The sequence below is a fragment of the Cynoglossus semilaevis genome, chromosome 10 (genome assembly GCF_000523025.1).
Source record: "Cynoglossus semilaevis isolate Cse_v1.0 chromosome 10, Cse_v1.0, whole genome shotgun sequence".
NCBI classification, from domain to species: domain Eukaryota; kingdom Metazoa; phylum Chordata; class Actinopteri; order Pleuronectiformes; family Cynoglossidae; genus Cynoglossus; species Cynoglossus semilaevis.
Window position 1 is genome coordinate 4,416,556 of NC_024316.1, and position 18,988 is coordinate 4,435,543.

The window sequence follows — 18,988 nt, forward strand, 5'->3', positions numbered from 1 at the left end:
CCAATATAATATATTCTCACCTGAAATATATGCTATATTGTGAACACAGCCAATGAGAGTTAAGGGTTAACCACTACGATGTATTTTACTATGAAATGTAGGTTTATGTATGAAACGCTTGTAAATCGAAACAGTTGCAAATTTGCAAAGATTACTTTAATGGTCACTACACACATCACTCTCACTTCATCATCATGTACACAGACCCTTCGCTCATACACGAGTCCCACGTACAACATCTAACTCCTGTCTACACTATTCTTTAACAACGCACTATTACATGAAGCTGCTTGTCATTCTGGTGAACATATTTCTAGCTCTATGTTATTGTTATTATTATTATTATTATTATTATAATTATTATTATTATATCATAACTGTTACTATTGATACTATTGATATTATAGCATTATATTATTGACATATTAAAACATTATGTAGGTTAAGTCTTTAATATTATTGCTACTGCTGCTTTCATTATTTACTTTATTTATTTTTGCTTTATATTATTCTATTATTACTACTTATTGATAATACTGCTGTTCATTTTATGACTATTATATTCATATGATATCTGATACAGCCATTATATTGGATTATTGCACATATTTCTAAGTGATGTTGTTAAATTCTAACTGTCCCACGCCTTAAATGTTAAATGTTTACTTTTATATCCTTTTATAATATTCTAAATTCAATGTTTGTTTTTTTTTTAAACCAATTCTTCAGACATTTGATCTTGATTCACTCATCACTCATTTACCTGCTGGCCCTGAGGTTTTCTGCCTCATTTCTTCTACTTCTCCCTCCCTAGCTCTCCACCACTCACCCTCTCATTCATCACCTCCTCCATCCAGCCACACTTGTACTTCACTCTCTGACTTGTCTCTACACCATCTCTCTTCTCTACAGTATATAAACTAAGGGGAGAGTGATTTCCTCTCCATCCCTCCTGACTTTCTCTTTCTACATTCTCTGCTCTTTCTGCTCTAAACTTGCTGCTACCTAGTTTCTTAGCCCCATAATCACCTTCTCCCATCACTGAAATATAAACAGAGATCATATCAGCTCCGTTTCCAAAGTCGACTGCAGGATCAGGTCAGTGAGTCACAAAGAGTCTGTTGTACTTACAGTAGTTTTATCCCATTCAGGCTCAGTCAGTCAGGATTCAACATCTGACACATAGATCTGTGTGTGTGCAATACAGTCTACAACAGGGGTTCCCAACCCACTGCTGGTCCGTAGGTCATTTGGTACCAGGCCGCAGTGGGAAATATTTACTTCAGTTTGACTAATTTACTTCATTACGAAAGAATCTAGTTATATCCCTTTACTTTTTTCATTCAAAGATAATCTGACAATGTTTAAAAACAACAAGTCATTCAGACTCTGATATTAACAGAATAAAGTTTAAAAGATGTTTTATTTTGAAAATTGAACGATCCTTCAACAATGGCACGGTATTACCAGTCTGTAGTAACTGCTGATACTGGCCTATATCTACAATATGAAGAAAGCCTTACACAGTGTGAGATGTTACAACATCCTTAGAAACATGGACGTTTGTTGACATCCTGATTGGCTGAGAGCAGCATGTGCCATTTGTTTAAATATACTTAAATAACATGTAACTGGTACAACATCCTTAGAAACATGGACGTTTCTGATTGGGTGAGAGCAGCATGTGCCATTTGATGCCATCCAGAATTGTGACATGTAGTGAGTTACCAGAATATATCGGAAGGTATCGAATAACAGCTACGAACCCACATTACTATTAACACTGGTGAAAACTAGACTGACTGTAAACTGTAAGACTAAAACTGTAGGTTATGTCAGGAAAGATCAAGCAAATATTGGAGAATCATCTGCAGGAATGATGGCATTTAATGAACTAACCTGGCTTTTTGCTTTAAAAGGGTTATATTGGGAAATTAATATTTAAAACTTATTTATATGTTGCTGACTAAAATTATTAGGATATTAAGATTCAATTAATTTGATTGACTGGAACTAAAATCAAAACAAACTGTTGACAGCATTATTTCTGTGGGCCATGTTAGGCTCACATCTGTTTTGATTGGCCGCTCCACATCACTGCTTCACCATGTAGGCCCACAGACATTAATGTTGGTCTTAATGGTAAAAGTAAAGGTTTTTTTAAAATCATGCTGAGGGAAAATTCAAATTGGAATGAAATGTTCAAGGACCTGCTGAAATGATCTTTTAAAACCTCTACCTGTAACTACTTGGCTTATATAACCTATCCAAGACAGACTTGAACTTGCACATGAACTCAATACACACACACAGAATACAAGCCAGAAAAAGCCAGAATGCAATGAGAGAATATTGAAATGATTTGATGATGATGATTGAAAAGCCAACAGTCCGCTCTCTCTCTCCTTTTTCTTCACCCAGTCACACACACACACACGCGGGCACACACACCTACACAGACAGAGCCACAGTCCTGAGCAGAACGTGCTTCACAAGGTTTGCTTCAGCTGTTCCCTCCGACAAATGCCACAAACATTGGCACCAAGGAGAAACTTGGCGATCCATCAAGCTTCTCTCATGACTCCTAAGATTTGAATACTTCAATTTCTGTTGCCCTTGAATGCAGTCCTCACCTTCAACAAATACTTCTCCATGTCAACCAAATGTTTTCTCCTGAACTGTAACTCTGTTTAGTTATTACCTGCTCATGCTTGGGGCAAACCTGAAGAAATCCAGTTGTGACCCGTCCTTAAAAACACATCTTTAAAAGGTTTGTTTTATACGTGTCTGTGTCTTTGTGTGTGTGCACATAACTCTGCAGCCGGCCCAGTTATGAGTCCCACGCAGCTTCGCCCACCCAAAACCTCTGCAATTCAACAGTCCTTTAATCCTCATCATCAGTGACCCTAAACCCCAGCCTTTGACCTACCTTTACACACACTCTCAGAGTCGAATGCACAAAAAGACCACACACGCACTCATGCCCTCCGTGCCCCTTCAATTAGCGTCGACATAAAGCCAAAGAATTTTGCTTTGTTGCTTTACGCCAACCGACCATCACACTGACAGTGTTACTTTCGTTCGGATGGTAATGTAATAGTAAATTATGCAGCATATCGGCCCGTGTCAGCCCGCACTCACCTACCACCACTAATGCAACAACACTTTGGTCTTCGACATACTGTAAGTAACACATTTCTTCTGATAAACGTGATCTGTTGATCCAATGGGGAAATTAGAACAGACAACAGATTTGGATCAAGTGCAGAAAGAAACATGTCTCAGTTTCCTTTGACTTATTTTAAGAAAGTAAGTAAGAACCGACTTGGGGAAATAACCAACAGAGACGAGACAACAACAACAACAATCTGCTATAATATCTACGGATATTAAAATGTAATATTCTGCAAGCAAAATACATCTCCATCCTTTATCCACCTAACCTGCTGAGCATCGTTGCTATTCCACATGACCACCAAACCCACAACCTCCTTTATCACGAACACAAGAGGCTTGTTATCCGAAGGGTTTGAATGTAGCCTGTTTGGCTGTGGCGTGTTGAGCCAAGTACCAAATCTTTATCCCCTAAACTGCTGCTAATTGTTAAACACCATCTTTATCAGCCTTACCTGGTGTCTGTCTGCCTTTCCTCTTTATGTTTTATGATACTAGCACTTCAAAAAAAAAAACAGCTGGCCAAAGAAAGAAATGAAACAAAAACCTTGATGAAAGGTCGTAAAAGTCAATAAAAATCTATGAAATCAATAAGAAGTCAACAGTCCTCAGACTGAGGGACCTAACCTGCTGTGGATGATTATTATCTTCATCCTTTTCATGTCCGTCCAACCTTTGGAGGTTCACTCTGCTCAACTGCTACTTCCATCTTATACGCTAGGCTCCATTTCCTTAAAGACTCAAGCCGATTCTTATCTACAGTTCACGGGTTCCTATGTGAATTTACGACATTGGTGGGGTTTCTCACGATAAGACAATATTGCGTTTTGGGTCTTTTTGCATGCGTGTGTCTGTTTGTGTGAGGGATTTAGTGGAGCTGTGGTTTCAATAGAACTATACCAGCCCTCCCTTTGGTACTGACTGACATTAAAGGCATTTCCCCGCCGCACATGACAAGCAGATCTGTGTCTCCATGTTCCTTTAATAAGGCACTCAAAGCTGAGACACATGTAGCTGATCTGCTCACACATTTGTGCAAAACTCACCAACAAACGCACACAAGCAGTCAGGCTTTGGTCCTACATGCGAACCAGCAGGACACCTACGGTATGTGTTTGACCTCCTGTCTCAGGTCACACCACCTGTCCTCAATAACAGTGACTGTTCAAAATTACAGCAGAGGACAAGAGCGACAGCTGAACCGGCCTTGAGGACACGGCGCGCCGCTGCCTCTGCACCGATGTCTGGGAAACATCTCTCCACTCACACATATGTAAACAGGTGAACTGATAAATGACAGATTAGCCATGAGTGCGCGGCGCTACAGCAAAAGCCCCGGAGCTGTTGCAGAAGTAGGACATTTCCGTCGACATGTGTTTTTAATGGCTTGTTTTCTACGTGTTTCTGACCACTGTTGTGCTTGAAGATAAGTCATAGGCCAAGAAGGTGCTTCCCATGTGGCACTGGAGCAGCGACATTATTTTAACTACACACGAGGAATGCACCGATACTGGCATCAAGCCTGATACTACTAAGTATCAGGTATCAAGTATCAAGTATCATAATACTACTAAGTTTAAATACTTGTATTTGGATTCAAAAACAAATGCCGAGGTAGCAACCTGATACATTGAAGCGTTTTTTTTTTTCCCACCACAACCACAATGTTTTCCTCCTGCTTCTTTAGTTTTTCATTGTCCTCATTGGTAGTTTATCTAAGTAGGTCAACATTGTCAGCTCTGTGTAAGTACAGTATTTTAAGATTAGGGACAAAGCCATGAGCAAGTCTTACTGTAGGATGTGTTCTGTTAAAATACAACAACAAAAAATGAGGATTTGCTTCATCTCTGAATACGCAAACTTGTATACCAAAACATTGGAATAGTGTGTCTCAGTTTAGGCGACATGATACTGGAAAGCAGAAGAATTTTTTTTTTTTAGTAAAATGCAGTATTGATGTCAAAGCTCTGCTCACTTTCTGTTCAGTAATTAGACTTTTTCTGCTTGGTGTCCTCACTGTAGTTTGGACTGAGTTTACACACACATACTGTGAGTTGTGCCACCTATGAAATAACCTTTCTGGTAATTGCATATTTATTGCAACCCAACCTCAAGAAGTATCGGTCAAGGCACTGGGCAATACTAGAAAAGCAGGGGTAAGACACTGGGTTGTCAAACGTGTGCTATATTTCTAACAAAAAGGTGAGTCACTTACTTCATCTCCAGAATCTCCTCCAACTGTTTGCGCCGCTCCACACGAAGACTGCTCAGGTGTCCGTCACGCTCCCGCAGTGACTGCTGGGTGGACGTCAGTCGCAGTTTGGTAGCATCCAGCTCCTGACGTGTCTTCTCCAACGCTCCCATCAGCTCCTCCAGCTGGTCAATGTCAGAAACAGAAACAGAAAATGACATTTTTAGGATGTTCACTACTGCAAATTGTGAAAGAAATGTTTTAATTTTGTCATGAAAAATCTGTTTCACACACATCCCATTCCAGTTTTTTCCTTAAAAAAACGATAAGGTCAATAAGGCTACACTTTTTGGTCAACATGCCTAAAACTAGAGATTAGAACAACTGTAGTGAAAGGGAGTGAGGTAACAAAGTGAGTACCGACCCTCTTAAGATTACAAAAAAGTGTACAAGAAATTAATACTGCATTATAATAGGTATTTGATACAGACTTGATCCAAAAACAAAAAATGTATCTAATGTACTTTTTTGCATGTAAACAAAGCAGAAAACGATTTTGGTTATTTGTAGTTAACTATGTTATGATCCTACTGGTCCCGCCCACTTGACTTCTAATAAGGTTGTATGTGGCCCTCGAACCAATATGAGTTTGACACTTCTGTGTTAGAGAAACAGAGGAAATGACTACCTCTAAGGTTACAATTACAGCTGGACACTAGCCGAATGAAAATGATCCATACTTCGACTGGATATATATGGGTTTTTTTAATAGTAGAGGGTTTGTATGCTAACCCCAATGAGAATGAAATGACTGGCCCAACCTGAGAAGAACATCAGCTGAACAGTGCAGGAAAGTATAGAAAACTCAGGTTCAAAGGTGAGTGGAAAAGTTAACGTCCTCTGACCCCAGAGCTGGAAACAAACCTCTGACCTTTCTCCACTTATTCACCTTAATCTTAAGTGTGCTTCTACTTTGGAGTTGATGACAATAATATTGGTGCATTCAACGATGTCTCCACCTCTCTCTCTCTCTCGCTCTGTCTCTCCCACACACACACGCACACACACAAACACATGTCCTGGGGCCACACTCAGGTCTTGGTGTTGGACCTGAGTGTCTGATAGACAGGATGTGACCTCAAGGCGTCGTTATTATCCCAGGGCAGGAAGTGTGTAATTGTCCAACAACAAGCACTTCACAACAGGACCGTTCAGATAATTGAAACCGGAGATAAGACAGATTATGTGATCTTTTGGTTTAAACCCACAGCAAGAGCCTTTTTTTTTACTTTAAGAAAGCCTCACAATGTGCAGATGTGAAATGTAAGATCTCACAAGATACAGTGAATTGTGAAATAAACTCTGGGATCAAAAGCAGGGACAGAAAGTTCAGGATAAAAGAAGGTAAAATAGAGGAGTACTGTGGAAGGAAAACTCTCAATGGGGGGAGACATGAAAAAAAAAAAAAAAACCCGACAGGCCTCTTTTATGAAGGGGCCAAATCGTTCACACATTTTCAGGACAGTGCTCCTCTGCTGGTTTTGTAGGTGTGTTCCACAGATGTCAGATTGTTTGCAGAAACCTTCATAAATATCACATACGAAGACAGGGATGTTGGAAACAGCAGAGAAGTCTTTGGCAATGCAAAGGATCAGTTATTAACTAGACTCTTTTTCAAAATAAAGTCTAGATTTAGATTTTGACTTGTGAAGTGAAGTGAAAGTAAGGCCTTCAAACCAACAGCATATGCTAAGCTAATTAATATCAGCTTGGCTTAGTTGAATAACATTTTTAGGTCAAATATATATCCCAGGTAACGGTGAATAGTTAATGAGCAGCAGGTTAAATAAATTATACATTTTTAATCAATACATTTTGAGTTTTTTGTGGGAAACCACACGATTATACCTACTTTTTTCTTTTTGCTAACTCTAAGCAATCTTGATGTGCTTTCCATTCTTTTTTTGCTGATGATTTAGTTACAACTTATACCAGGGATGTCAAACATTCGGCCCGTGGGCCCAAAATGGCCCGCTAAGATGTTCAGGATATTTTTTGTAAAATTATATTTCATTAAATATGAATACATTACAATAATAATCATAATAAATATATAAGAATATTTGTACTTCTTCGCATCAAAACAAAGGGGAAAAACAGGAACTTATTTATAGTTAATTATGTTATGACTGTATTGGTCCAGTTCACTTGACATCCAATATGGTTGTTTGCGGCCCCTGAACCATAATGAGATTGAGACACCTGACATATACTACACTCCTTCAATATGTTTCATTGCCTGTTATGTACAAAGAGAACACAGAGACAGGCAGTGTCAACTATGCTGATTTAAGCTACAGTCACAACAGGCTCTTAAGGAGGAAGTCAGTCTAACTAGTACTTATCCGTGTACAGACTACATACATTCTCAGACTGGGGAGTATGAATGCAGAAGTCCTCTGAAACATCACCTGACCCTGGCACAGTTTCACAGCACCCAGACACACTCACATTCTCACCCCTCTCCACCATCACCACCACCCTCCCTCAGCCCCTCCATCTCCTGCTCTGAAGTAATCAGTCTCATGATGTGTAATGCCCTGTAAGTCTTCCATCAGCCTGACTTGCTGAAATGGAGCATGGGTAATGCCCCGGGTCACCTTTCTTCACACCACTGCTCCCCCTACAAGAATACATCTCCCTAAGTCTCCCTCTCCCTCTGTCCCAGCCTGGACCTAATCCTGTTTGCATGTGCATTGTCTAGAACCTTCTCTCCAGTCGTCTCCACCAATGGACCTCTCATTCTGTCTCCTTTTTTTCCCCAAATTTTGTCTCTCTCATGTCCTTTCTTAACGTGACGTTTGAAGCAGGCCTTTGAACCAGACACGAATGGACAGAAGGGATTTGACTTTTTTTCCCTCTCTTTCTCTCTCTCTCTACCTCTGAGCCCTCAATCAGCTTATCAACTAAAAGGGGCTTTGGGTGGGTCTTAGCTGGCCTTAGACGGGCTGGGAGGGCTTTGCCTTGAAGTTGAGCTAAATTAGCACGCACAGGCTCAGCGCTAAGCTGATTAGAGGCCTAATTTTACTAAAATGCATTGTATTCTTTATTAATGATGTGATTGTGAAGCGAAGGTTAGTCCAGGTTGTAGGCTCAACCAGTGAACGGGGAAAAGGCAACGTTAAATGAGGAGTCGGAGACTTATGTGGGGTTGATGAAGACATGAAGTGACTTTTCCATGAAGGGTTCGTGTCAAAGAGCAAAAAAAAAAAAAAACAGTTAAATAACAAAGACAAAAGCCATCAATTAGTCAGAGTCTAAGATGCTGAAGTCAACAATGCAGTTAAATCCTGATGATACGCTGCCGTTTTAAAGGGATGTCCTATTTGGTAAGGACAGACTTTGTTACAACATGATGTCAAACATATGGCCCGCGGGCAAAAACTGGTCCGCTCAGGTGTTCAATCCGGCCAACTTGATGTATTTTGAATATAAAACAATACACAAACACATTACGTTCAGGATATTTTTCGTAAAATTATATTCAATTAAATATAAATAAATTATAATAAATATGTAATATAGTTGTACTTATGTGCATGAAAACAAAGGATGGAAAATGACTTATTGTTATTTATAGTTAATTATGTTATGATTGTACTGGTCCGATCTAATCAGGCTGTATGTCGCCCCTGACATCCGGAGCCTTCCTAAAGACTGACAAGCGGTCGTCACCGGAGCAAAATAAAAATTAAATATTCCAGGGACAGCAATTTTGAGCTCTTATTTGCTGGAAAAAGGGTTTGCGGGGAACTCCAAAACGAGGGTTTCCTACCCTAAGAAAAACAATGGTTCTGCTTGCGTCGCATTTCTCGCAACGAGTCAAAAGTCCGGAGTTTGTGGAAAACACGCCACGGTTAGCATGACCTCAGAGCCGCTCGTTTAAACAAAACCTGATTCCAACACCCTCCGAAACTAACCTATAGTGCGTGGTAGTGTATTTGATGGAGAATGTTGTACGACTTTGAAGAGACGCAGCCACCACTTTTCCTACAAATTTTAGCTCTCGTTGTGACCGCCGTTTAGCTCTCATGTTACCCATGGCACGCATGAGTGATGTGGGGTCATTCTCATTCAAATGCACGCTCACACCGGGAGGAAACGTAGTGCCTTGCCTTGTTTCTCTTTCCCACCACAGACACACCTACACTCAGACGCACATAAGAAAAAAAAAACAACAACAACACACACATAAACGCTCCTGTGAGAGCAGCCGCCAGCTGGCGGTCACAAAGACAGGGAGAGATAGCTGGACACGGAGAGTTGAAGAAAGAAAGAGAAGAGAAAAGAAGGGCAGTCTGTGCTCCATCAAGGCTGCAGCCCCAGAGTCTAAAGCTCCGTTAATGAATTCTAATTACATGCACATAAACTCAGAAGAAGTCAAACATGTGCTTACATTTGAAAGTACGCAGCAACAGACTGAAAATGAAAGAAGTACGAGCTGTTTCTTTTTCTTTTGTTTCATAAACACAAAATGGAAATGCATGCCTGTGTGTGGACTCAGTTCCACCACTGAGGGCACACACAGGAAGACGGCCGCTGAGGTCATTTGGTGAGATGAATTTGTGCCGGTTCTGTTTGTCACCACTCTAACCATTGTGTAGCCCAAAACAAAACAAGGATTCAGTCTTATTGAGTTGTGTGTAGCAGACCTAAAACAAACTAAGTGTCTAAATAAGAGATGGATGTGCAACTGTTGATACGGAAAAACTTGACAATTGAATGCAAATACATCACATTTAGATGATGATGGTGAAGAATATAATCCGAAAAACCATACAGCACAAAATTTGCTCAAAGTTAGCCATCGCAGGAATAGCTAAAGAAGCTAACCTAAAGAAGGAATAGCTAAAGAAAGGCAGAAATATATGTAAAAGAAGGTGAAAATAATTGGTAATTGTCTAAAATAAAAGAAGTCAAAATCAAAGAATACAGTAAAAAAAGTTAGTCACACATTTTCGGTGTTATTTTTAAAATAAATTGCTTGTAATTTGTCCAAAGAATTATTTTAAATTGCAAAAATATAAAATAAAATGTATCCCAAAATTTGCTAGGTAACAGCGGCTGTTATAACAATGCCAAGTATAACTTAATAATTATGACTTAAATCATTGTTTTTAAAGGGCTGAAAACTGAGCCAAGGACTAGTGAGATGTTAGCCTAAAACACCAAGGAACTTGTGGAGATATTTTTTTATAAAATCCTTCGTTGTGGCACCCGTTGGGAGTTGGTTATCGTTAGGATACGGATTAAAATCTACAGGAAATCCTCACAATTCATGACACCCAGAGTGTGTGTGTGTGTGTGTGTGTGTATGTGTGTTTGTTGGTTAGTAAGTGTGTAACATCTTTTTGAACCTCTCTCTGGGCCTGAACACGAGTGGCCTCCTCCTGTGCCCACAGCGCCTCCCTATGTGCAGACGTGTTCATGCTCTCCCTCAGTGCCATCTCCAAGTCCCTTATCCTCTGCGCCGTCTCCTGCATGGCATCCTGGGAAGCTGAAGGAGGAAGCTGAAGATGAAGGGGGTGGAGAAGAAGGGGGGGGAGTGGGCGTAGGGATTTCAAGAGGAGGAGGAGGAGGAGGAGGGCAAGGAGGAGGAGTAACCAAAAGCAAAGTAACAAAAACCAGGAACAGAGGGGTTTGTCTTTGAGTTAAAATACTTTATAAAATTAAAATCACATGTTTCTCTGCTGACATTAAACTGCACAGGAAGACGACCACTCCAGAAAAGGCCAACGCCAATGGCAATCATTCCTAGAGCGTGAGCTGCTGCCTAGTGGGTTGTCATGGTACTGCAGGTGGGTTGCCATGAGAGGTCCTTAAAAAGTCACAACTTTGGTATTATTAGACTAGATTACATTTTAAAAATCATAAAGGTTTAATTCACATGTGGTCTTTTGAACCTGTTTTTTTTTTTAACAAAATTTAGGTGCCTAAATTTGTAGCTCTGTTGTAGGTCTTTGTAGCTATTATTTTTTTTACAAAAGAGCAACTAATAATCTACTTATTTCCACTACTGTTATTGTACTACTAATATTATTGTTCACATTAAGCCGATTAGCTTTTAGCTAGCTTTTTTATTTGCGAGTTGATGTGCTGTTTAATGAACAAATTTCAGTCTGGGCATTTGTGCAGCTCTGTTTTTACTAGCAGTGCTCTCTAGAGCCCAGTAACCTGGTAAAGTAAAATGAACCATCAGATTTACTGTCGAGAACTCATACCTTTATGTGCCAGCCGGATGATGAAATCAAATATAGACAGGATGACCAGTTAATCATGATGATGCTAATCCATGTTAATTATCCAAAACATATCGCAGCAGACAGAGATTATAAAGAAACATGAAGTGTAAAGACGTCTGGGTTGTGTGTGTGGTCTCTGTGACACCAGGGGAACAAATAAAAAAGGATCTTGTGTTCACAGTGGGCAATGGAACTGTTAAAGAAAAAAAGAACTCAACTCCCAACCACAGGGTTCTCTGTTTTCTTTCTCCCTGTGAAGAACGCAAAAGTTGACTCATCTTCAGTTTCACACTTCCCCACGTCTCTGGGAGCAGGACAGAAACAGGAGTCAAACGGAGGTTTCCTCTGCGAAACAGGAGTTTAGTTCGTTTTTAACTGAATCTACAGGAGTCCAGGGTTTAATAGTCTGTTAAATGGTAATATAATTCATTTAAAGGTCAACTTTGACCATAGCTGGAGATGGTATGGTTGTACCATATATTTATAAGAACTACTCTGTGCAGCTGAGCACAGAGTACACTTAAAAAAAAATTTAAAAAAACAGTGTCATCGACATAAGTCAATCAGAATAAACAACAACAAATTTACTCTCCTACAAAATAAAAAGACAAATATGTCCTGTCAACAAAGAAATCATTAACTATACAGCTGAATTAATGATTTCAAAAATAAAGAATTAACACCCTAAATCAGGGATATTGACTTGGACAGCACCAAACGGAGCAAATCACAAACGGATGCTTGTGGCTCGTCACGTCCAGACGACACGGTGGGAGGTGAGCGGCGGGCGCGCACAGACGCACATGCGAGCGCACACAGAAAACGTCTGTGCGCGTCAGCAGTCTGGGTCCAAAATTGGACTTGACAGACATCTTGTAATTCGATGCAACAGAAGCAACAAGTACGTCTCTGACCCCACCCCACGGTCAGAAACACACACACACACAAACACACCCCACTGAGACAGAGCTGCAACTGCAGGACCCCCGAGTGGAAAACTGCACCAAAATCTGTGTCTGTCTGTGTGCGTGAGTTTTATTAGTAACAAGAGAGTTTTCTGGCTCAAATGAGGAATTGGGAAGGAAAAGGGAAGTAGTGGTATCAGGGGGATAAAGAGAGAGAGAGAGAGAGAGAGATATGGAGATGGAGAGTGCGTAGAGCGATGGAAAGATAATTGCCCCTGCTGCAGCAGCAGTCATCGCCTCCTGCCCCTGGGAAGGCTCATTATGGAGTCTGGCCTTTTCGGAGGTTTGATGGAGGGATTATAATCACTAAAATAAACGAGGAGAGAGTGAGAGAATGCACATTTCCAGCAGCCGCGTACCTGAGGATCCTCAGCTTCACACAGACTGTTAACCCACGCACCCTGACCCAGACAGACACACACATCAGTCTCTGTAGGACAACCTTGTGTGTGTGTGTGTGTGTGTGTGCAGCATCAATGTAAGCAAACATTAGGGACCTGTCTGGGAAAGCAGAAAACTTGCATGCTAATTTTTAGCTTCTTTTCTCATGCTTTAAGCTTGTGTGCAACAACTAATGTTGTTATTCAGACCTCTCCCACCTTTTTTTTGTTTATGGAAATATGTTGTTGTTGTTACTACAGTTCATACACGAACGTTTAAATTAAAACATAATTTGTTTAAGGCATTTCGTTTTGGTGGGTGATTCCATTGGTTGGGTGATTGGTGGTATTATAGACCACACAATAACAGTTCCATCAGCTTTGGCTAATGTCACTCAATGTCCATTATTCCATTCCATCTATTATTCTTCAATGGCTTTTTTGCCCGTAGGATGTTACGCAAGTAAGTATTTGAGTGATAGTTAAAGCCCAAATTACACAATTAATTGAGTTAAAATAATTAGCTGACAGCTTGCTAGCTAGGTTGCTAGATAGATGGATAGATGGATGGATGGATGGATGCATGATAGATGGATGGATGGATGGATGCATGGATAGATGGATGGATAGATAGACAGACAGACTGATGGATAGATGGATGGATAGATAGACAGACAGACTGATGGATAGATGGATGGATAGATAGATAGATAGATAGATGGATAGATAGATAGATAGATTGATTGACTGATAGATTATTAATCCCTCAGGAGTTCCCTTTGGAAAATTAAGGCTATTTTATGTTTTTATTTTCAATTTTTGAATAAAGAAATGTACCCAATCACACGTTTTCCTACACTTTTCCAGCTATTATCCATCTCCTTATATAATACCCCTCCAAAGCACTTCATTCCTCTTCACCTTCTTTCATCCTCTCTTTCTTTCCCACTGGCACACACTTCTTGACCGCGCTCCAGGTCTTACCCATATTAATATTAATATGTAGTATTCAGAGAAGGTGCGGAGGAGGAAACAGGATGTTTGCTGTTGCCTGCCAGCGCACACTGAAATAACAAACCACCTCCGCCAAAAACAGAGAAAGACGGAGTGAAAAGGAGGAGAGAGAACTCGTGTCTGTCAGAGTTACAGTGAGGTGTGTTTAACTTTATCGCTCCACTGGGACAACTTGGCATGACTGCACTCTGTATATTAACACCTGGACCTGAGTCACATGCTCATACAGCGTTGAGCAAACAGTTGACTCTCATGTCGACACCTAGGCAGGTAGAAGGCTTTGGAAATTATACCAAGAAAAAAACCCTCTCAGGATTCTGTCTACTGACTGATGGGAGTGAGAGCGATGCAGTCCAGAGGTATCACAGCCATTACACCACCCCTCTCATCCTGGCTGCTGTACGTGGCCCATTTCTGTTTGGACTAAACAACTGTCTTTTCCACTCAGAGCCGCGGTGGAGATGAAGTGATGACGAGCAGGAGTCAGAAAAGACTCCAACGACTTCTTTTTTTGTGCCTTCAGAATTGTTGCTTTCAGACACAACTGATGAATTAACAGAATGACTGGAGAGACCAGCTTTGTTGCTATGGTTGCAACATGAAGACTTGGTTTTAACACTAAAAATGCATGGACACACCAGCTCATAAGATCAGTACATCTTGTCTAAAAATCATACGTAATGATTGTTTTTTTGTTTGTTTTTAAAGTAGTGTCAGAACTGGAGGCTACGTCTACTGAGCTGCTCCACAGTCTGTTTTGGTTCTTAACCTGGGTTCGATCAAACCCCAGGGCTTCGGTGAGTCAGTCTCAGGGGTTTGGCAGAGGACAAGATACATACTCATGTGATTCGTGATGTCACGCCCCCTACTTGGCCATCACCGAAGGGTTCGGTGAATGCGCATATGAAAACTGGTGGGGTTCAGCACCTTCAATAAGGTTAAGAACCACATCATTTATAAAATGAACATCGTGGTATCAGATTGGAGAAAAAAAACCTGTTGATCACGGCTCGTCCAAATGCTCAAATGAACTCAGCAGATACTCCATGTTGCAGTATCGGTACGAAACATGAAAAAGTAGTATCAAGCCATCCCATCAAGACCATCAAGACCAGAAACCATGAAAAAACCTCTGGATCCTCTGGCATTAGTCAGTGTAAAGTTGCCATTTTTTCTAGAGACGTACTGTATCTTGATGTCTGTAGTATCTCGCTGAAGGGGGTGAAAAAAAATCTAATCTATTTCTATCATTAAGAGCGTTTTATAATTCACTGTAGCAACGGGCTGAGGAATTAGAAAATGTTGGACTCCATGAGGACGCCAAGCAGAAAAAAAGTCTATCAATTCTTATTTTCTTATTTAGTTACTAAAAACAGCTGAACAGAAAGTGAGCAGAGCTTTGACCGTGAAAATATTTTTCTAGACCGGACTCCTCGTCTATTCTCTGTGCTGTTAAACTGATAAGAGACATCAACGTATTCTGCGCCAGGTGGGTCTTCAGATGATTTAATTAGTTAGTTAGCTAGTTAGTTTAACACCGGGCTACGTCCCAAATGCCATCCCAAATTTCCTGCATTATTCACCCACATCAGTAAAACTCCCAATCAGGGCAAGCAGACTCTGAACTACAGTAAAAAAAAAAAAAGCATTACACGTGTTGGGCAGTGTGGATGTGGTCGTGGTTAAAAGCTGTTACAGATTACAGTAGTATTTCTATTGGAATGTAGTATCAGACACTCACCTGTGATAAGGAGTGTGGATGTCCGTCCACCGTGCCATCTTTCCTCATCTCACCAGGAACCAGCTGCTTCTGGACGTTTGGAGACCGGATCTGCCTTCAATGTAACGGAAACAATGAAAGAAAAACAAAACAGTGTGATTTATTAAATACAAAAAAGAACAGAACGTGCACAGCTATGCAACAGGAGGTGAAGTTAATCTTTATAATCAAAAAATTAAACCTTAACAAAATGGGGGTTTTAAACCACTGTAATTAAGACACTGGTTCAGAAGATGAACTATGGAAAATATCAACAGGTAAGTTAAAGCATTACACGAGAGAGACAGAGAGAGAGAGACAGAGAGACAGAGACAGAGAGCACAGTAGCAGCTGAACCTGTCTGCTCAACTACAGACCAGGACAAGACAAGACTGGACCTGATGAGGGACGTGAGAGACGCTGCTGCGTAAATCTGTCAGCCACAAAACACTCACACGCGCGCGTGTGCGTGCATGCTGGAGATGCATACACAAGGATACACCCACAAACACACACACATACTGTACACACACGCGTGCAGGCATGAAGTCCGACAAGAACGCATATTTTCCGTCGTGCATCGTGTACAGTATACAGTGAGAGAGTACAGAGTACACGTTGCATACACACCTGCAGTTCTCATGTTATTTAAGGGGAAAAAAATCTAAACACGCAGTTGGAAACACACACGCGAGATAATAAATCAGCCCTCAGTGGTGCTGCTGATCACAGAGCTCTGTTGGGTCTGATACCTGTGCTGAGAGCTACACCTTATCATTAACAAACACGAACAACCAACGTACACATACACACATACACACTAATGGCTCCGTGACATCAGAGATGACACCGAACTTTAATTTCCTCAGCACCCAGGGCCTTCAGTCAGCAGTTAGCATCTGTTAGCAATTTTGGGGCCTTGTTAGCTTCCTAGCTTGTTGTCTGTTTAGCTTTCACGGCAGACTTTGAGTTGTCTCTGGCTAATTTATAGCCATTTCCTCCGACAAACAGAATTTATGTGCTAATTTTAACATTCATATTTTACTACAGAAATATATTTTTTGTGTTCTCTTTTGCTATGCTAAATTTGTTGCTAATTTGAGCTACAAAGGATGAGCATTGTTCTGGAATATTAGGCCTTCTCCTTGAGCATTTCAGGGATTTTATCTTTATTTTTTTTACAATTAAATACTCAGAAAAAGAAGAGAAAGAACGAACAAACCATTTTACAGTCTCAACCATTTGTTTCACAAATAAAGTAAAATAAAAGTACTTTAGAAACGTTTCAACAAATAACTTCTGTAATGTACTGTCAAATAATAATTTTAATCATCAACGTGAACAGAAGGCTTCAAATTGCGGAGATTAGCACCGCCCACCGTGAACGGGAGAAAATTAAAAATGATTATGAAAAAAATACAAATTACCTGGTCTTGTTGCGGGCAGTTGCAACCCTTTTTGAATCCTTATTAAAACTTATTGCTGCTGTCTTCCTTATGTTTTTTTCTTCCTTCTTTTTGGAACGAACGGAAGATTCATTAATTCCATAATGCCGACCTACAGCCGCATAGCTTTTACCTTCATTTAGCATGTCCAATAGTTTTACTTTATCACCGATAGACAGCATCTTCCGCTGCCTTTTGGTCCCTACCGCAGGTACTTTTGCCGGTCCAGAGCGTTTTGTCGACATTATGGGGTTTGATAAAGTCGAAATTGCGTACGTAATGTCAATTTGGCAAGCTGTTTTACGTACGTGTACATATTAAACCGCAACGTTATTGGGGCACAGGTAGAGAAGAAGCGGAGTGACTTTTTAGCCAATCAGAATGCAGAACACAATGCACGATGCAAATCCGTGAAGTAGCGAAACCGTGAAAAGTAAACCGCGTTATAGCAAGGGATCACTGTATTCTGGTTACTTTTTGCCATTAGACAGAAAATTTAAATCGTACAATTTAATAGACAGTTATTAAGAAACAAAAAAAAAATCTGCATTGTTACAATTCCAAGTGAAATTATTGGAGATATCAGAGCTCTTCCCTCTTTTCCCACTGCTGATTTCTGACCCAGACTCTTAAAATAGAATAAAAAACACACATTTCTTCCCGTCTCCCTCTTTGGTCCCTCATTCTCTTTTGCTGCGAAAGTGTGAGGGAGCTGACAGTGACAAATTAGCGTTTAAGAGAACCCTCCAGCACTGTAAACAGCCTGTGAGCGGGCAGCACCACATCATTATTCCATATCCTCACTGACTTGTTTACACAGAGTCAAACCCACAGGCTGCCCCCACGTACGGGCAAATATTTGCTGTCACAGCTCCGAGAATGGTGCGAGTGTGCGAGTGTCAGCTGATCAATGTGAAATAAATAAACCTAACGCGATGATGAATAAATATTAGGCACGCCGACGCAACAACAGAACCTTTTAGTCCAGGTTTTTCTGAATATTTACCATGAAAAGTGTGGTATTTACAATTCCAGCTAGTTTGAAATTAAGGTATAATTTTACAAACTAAAATTGCAATTAGAAATAATAGATTTTAATAGATTTATTAAAATATAAATATATCATATTTTATTCATATATAATATTTTCAGCAATAAAAGCAGTTCCATTACTTAAATATACGTGAACAAATCAAAATGTCACACCTATTCACACTCCTAGCCAGTAGGTGGCAATGATACACCTCTGTTGCCAGTTGACCCATGAAGTTTCGAGCGTGGTGAAACATAAGTCCAACACAGACTACGAAATATGGATTTCCTTATAGAAAAATAGAATAGCATTCTCTCAAAGATAGAGTACTTGATACAAGAACACACTTCAAACTTGAGAATACTGCAGAATTCTTATGTCTTACTTCATCATACTCGAAAAAGACTCTGATCAAGCTAGCTCCCAAAGGCAAAGAACCACTAATAACATACCTGTACAGAAATATAAATGTGACTGAAATACATGCATACATCTGTTAAGTGAAGAAAAAAAATGTCCTGAACTCTTCCCTTTAGCTCGCTCTGCCAACAAATCTGTACCAGGCTTTCCAAATCCCTTTGGCTTGAGTCCATTTTATTTAATTTACTCTATAACAAATAGGTTACGACTTGACGTCTTCCTTTTTTAATATATGCAAACTGTTATGTTATTACACGGAGGCATTAGCTCTGACAGAATTTACAAATTTATTTTTTGTTAGATTA

General features: G+C 40.2%; 1 protein-coding gene across 6 annotated transcripts in view; it reads right to left on the reverse strand.

The window, feature by feature from the left end:
• LOC103384697 (ERC protein 2-like) overlaps window positions 1-18,988 on the reverse strand; it is a 219,721-nt gene that overhangs the window by 122,241 nt on the left and 78,492 nt on the right. For 4 of the 6 annotated variants that reach the window (XM_025059639.1, XM_025059635.1, XM_017035910.2 and 1 more), the window contains 3 exons: window positions 15,768-15,861; window positions 10,783-10,935; window positions 5,390-5,550 (listed from right to left, as the gene is read on the reverse strand). In XM_025059639.1, coding sequence (XP_024915407.1) covers window positions 5,390-5,550; window positions 10,783-10,935; window positions 15,768-15,861 — 408 coding nt within the window. The remainder of the gene's footprint in view (window positions 1-5,389; window positions 5,551-10,782; window positions 10,936-15,767; window positions 15,862-18,988) is intronic. The other 2 variants (XM_025059638.1, XM_025059637.1) reach the window with 1 other exon arrangement.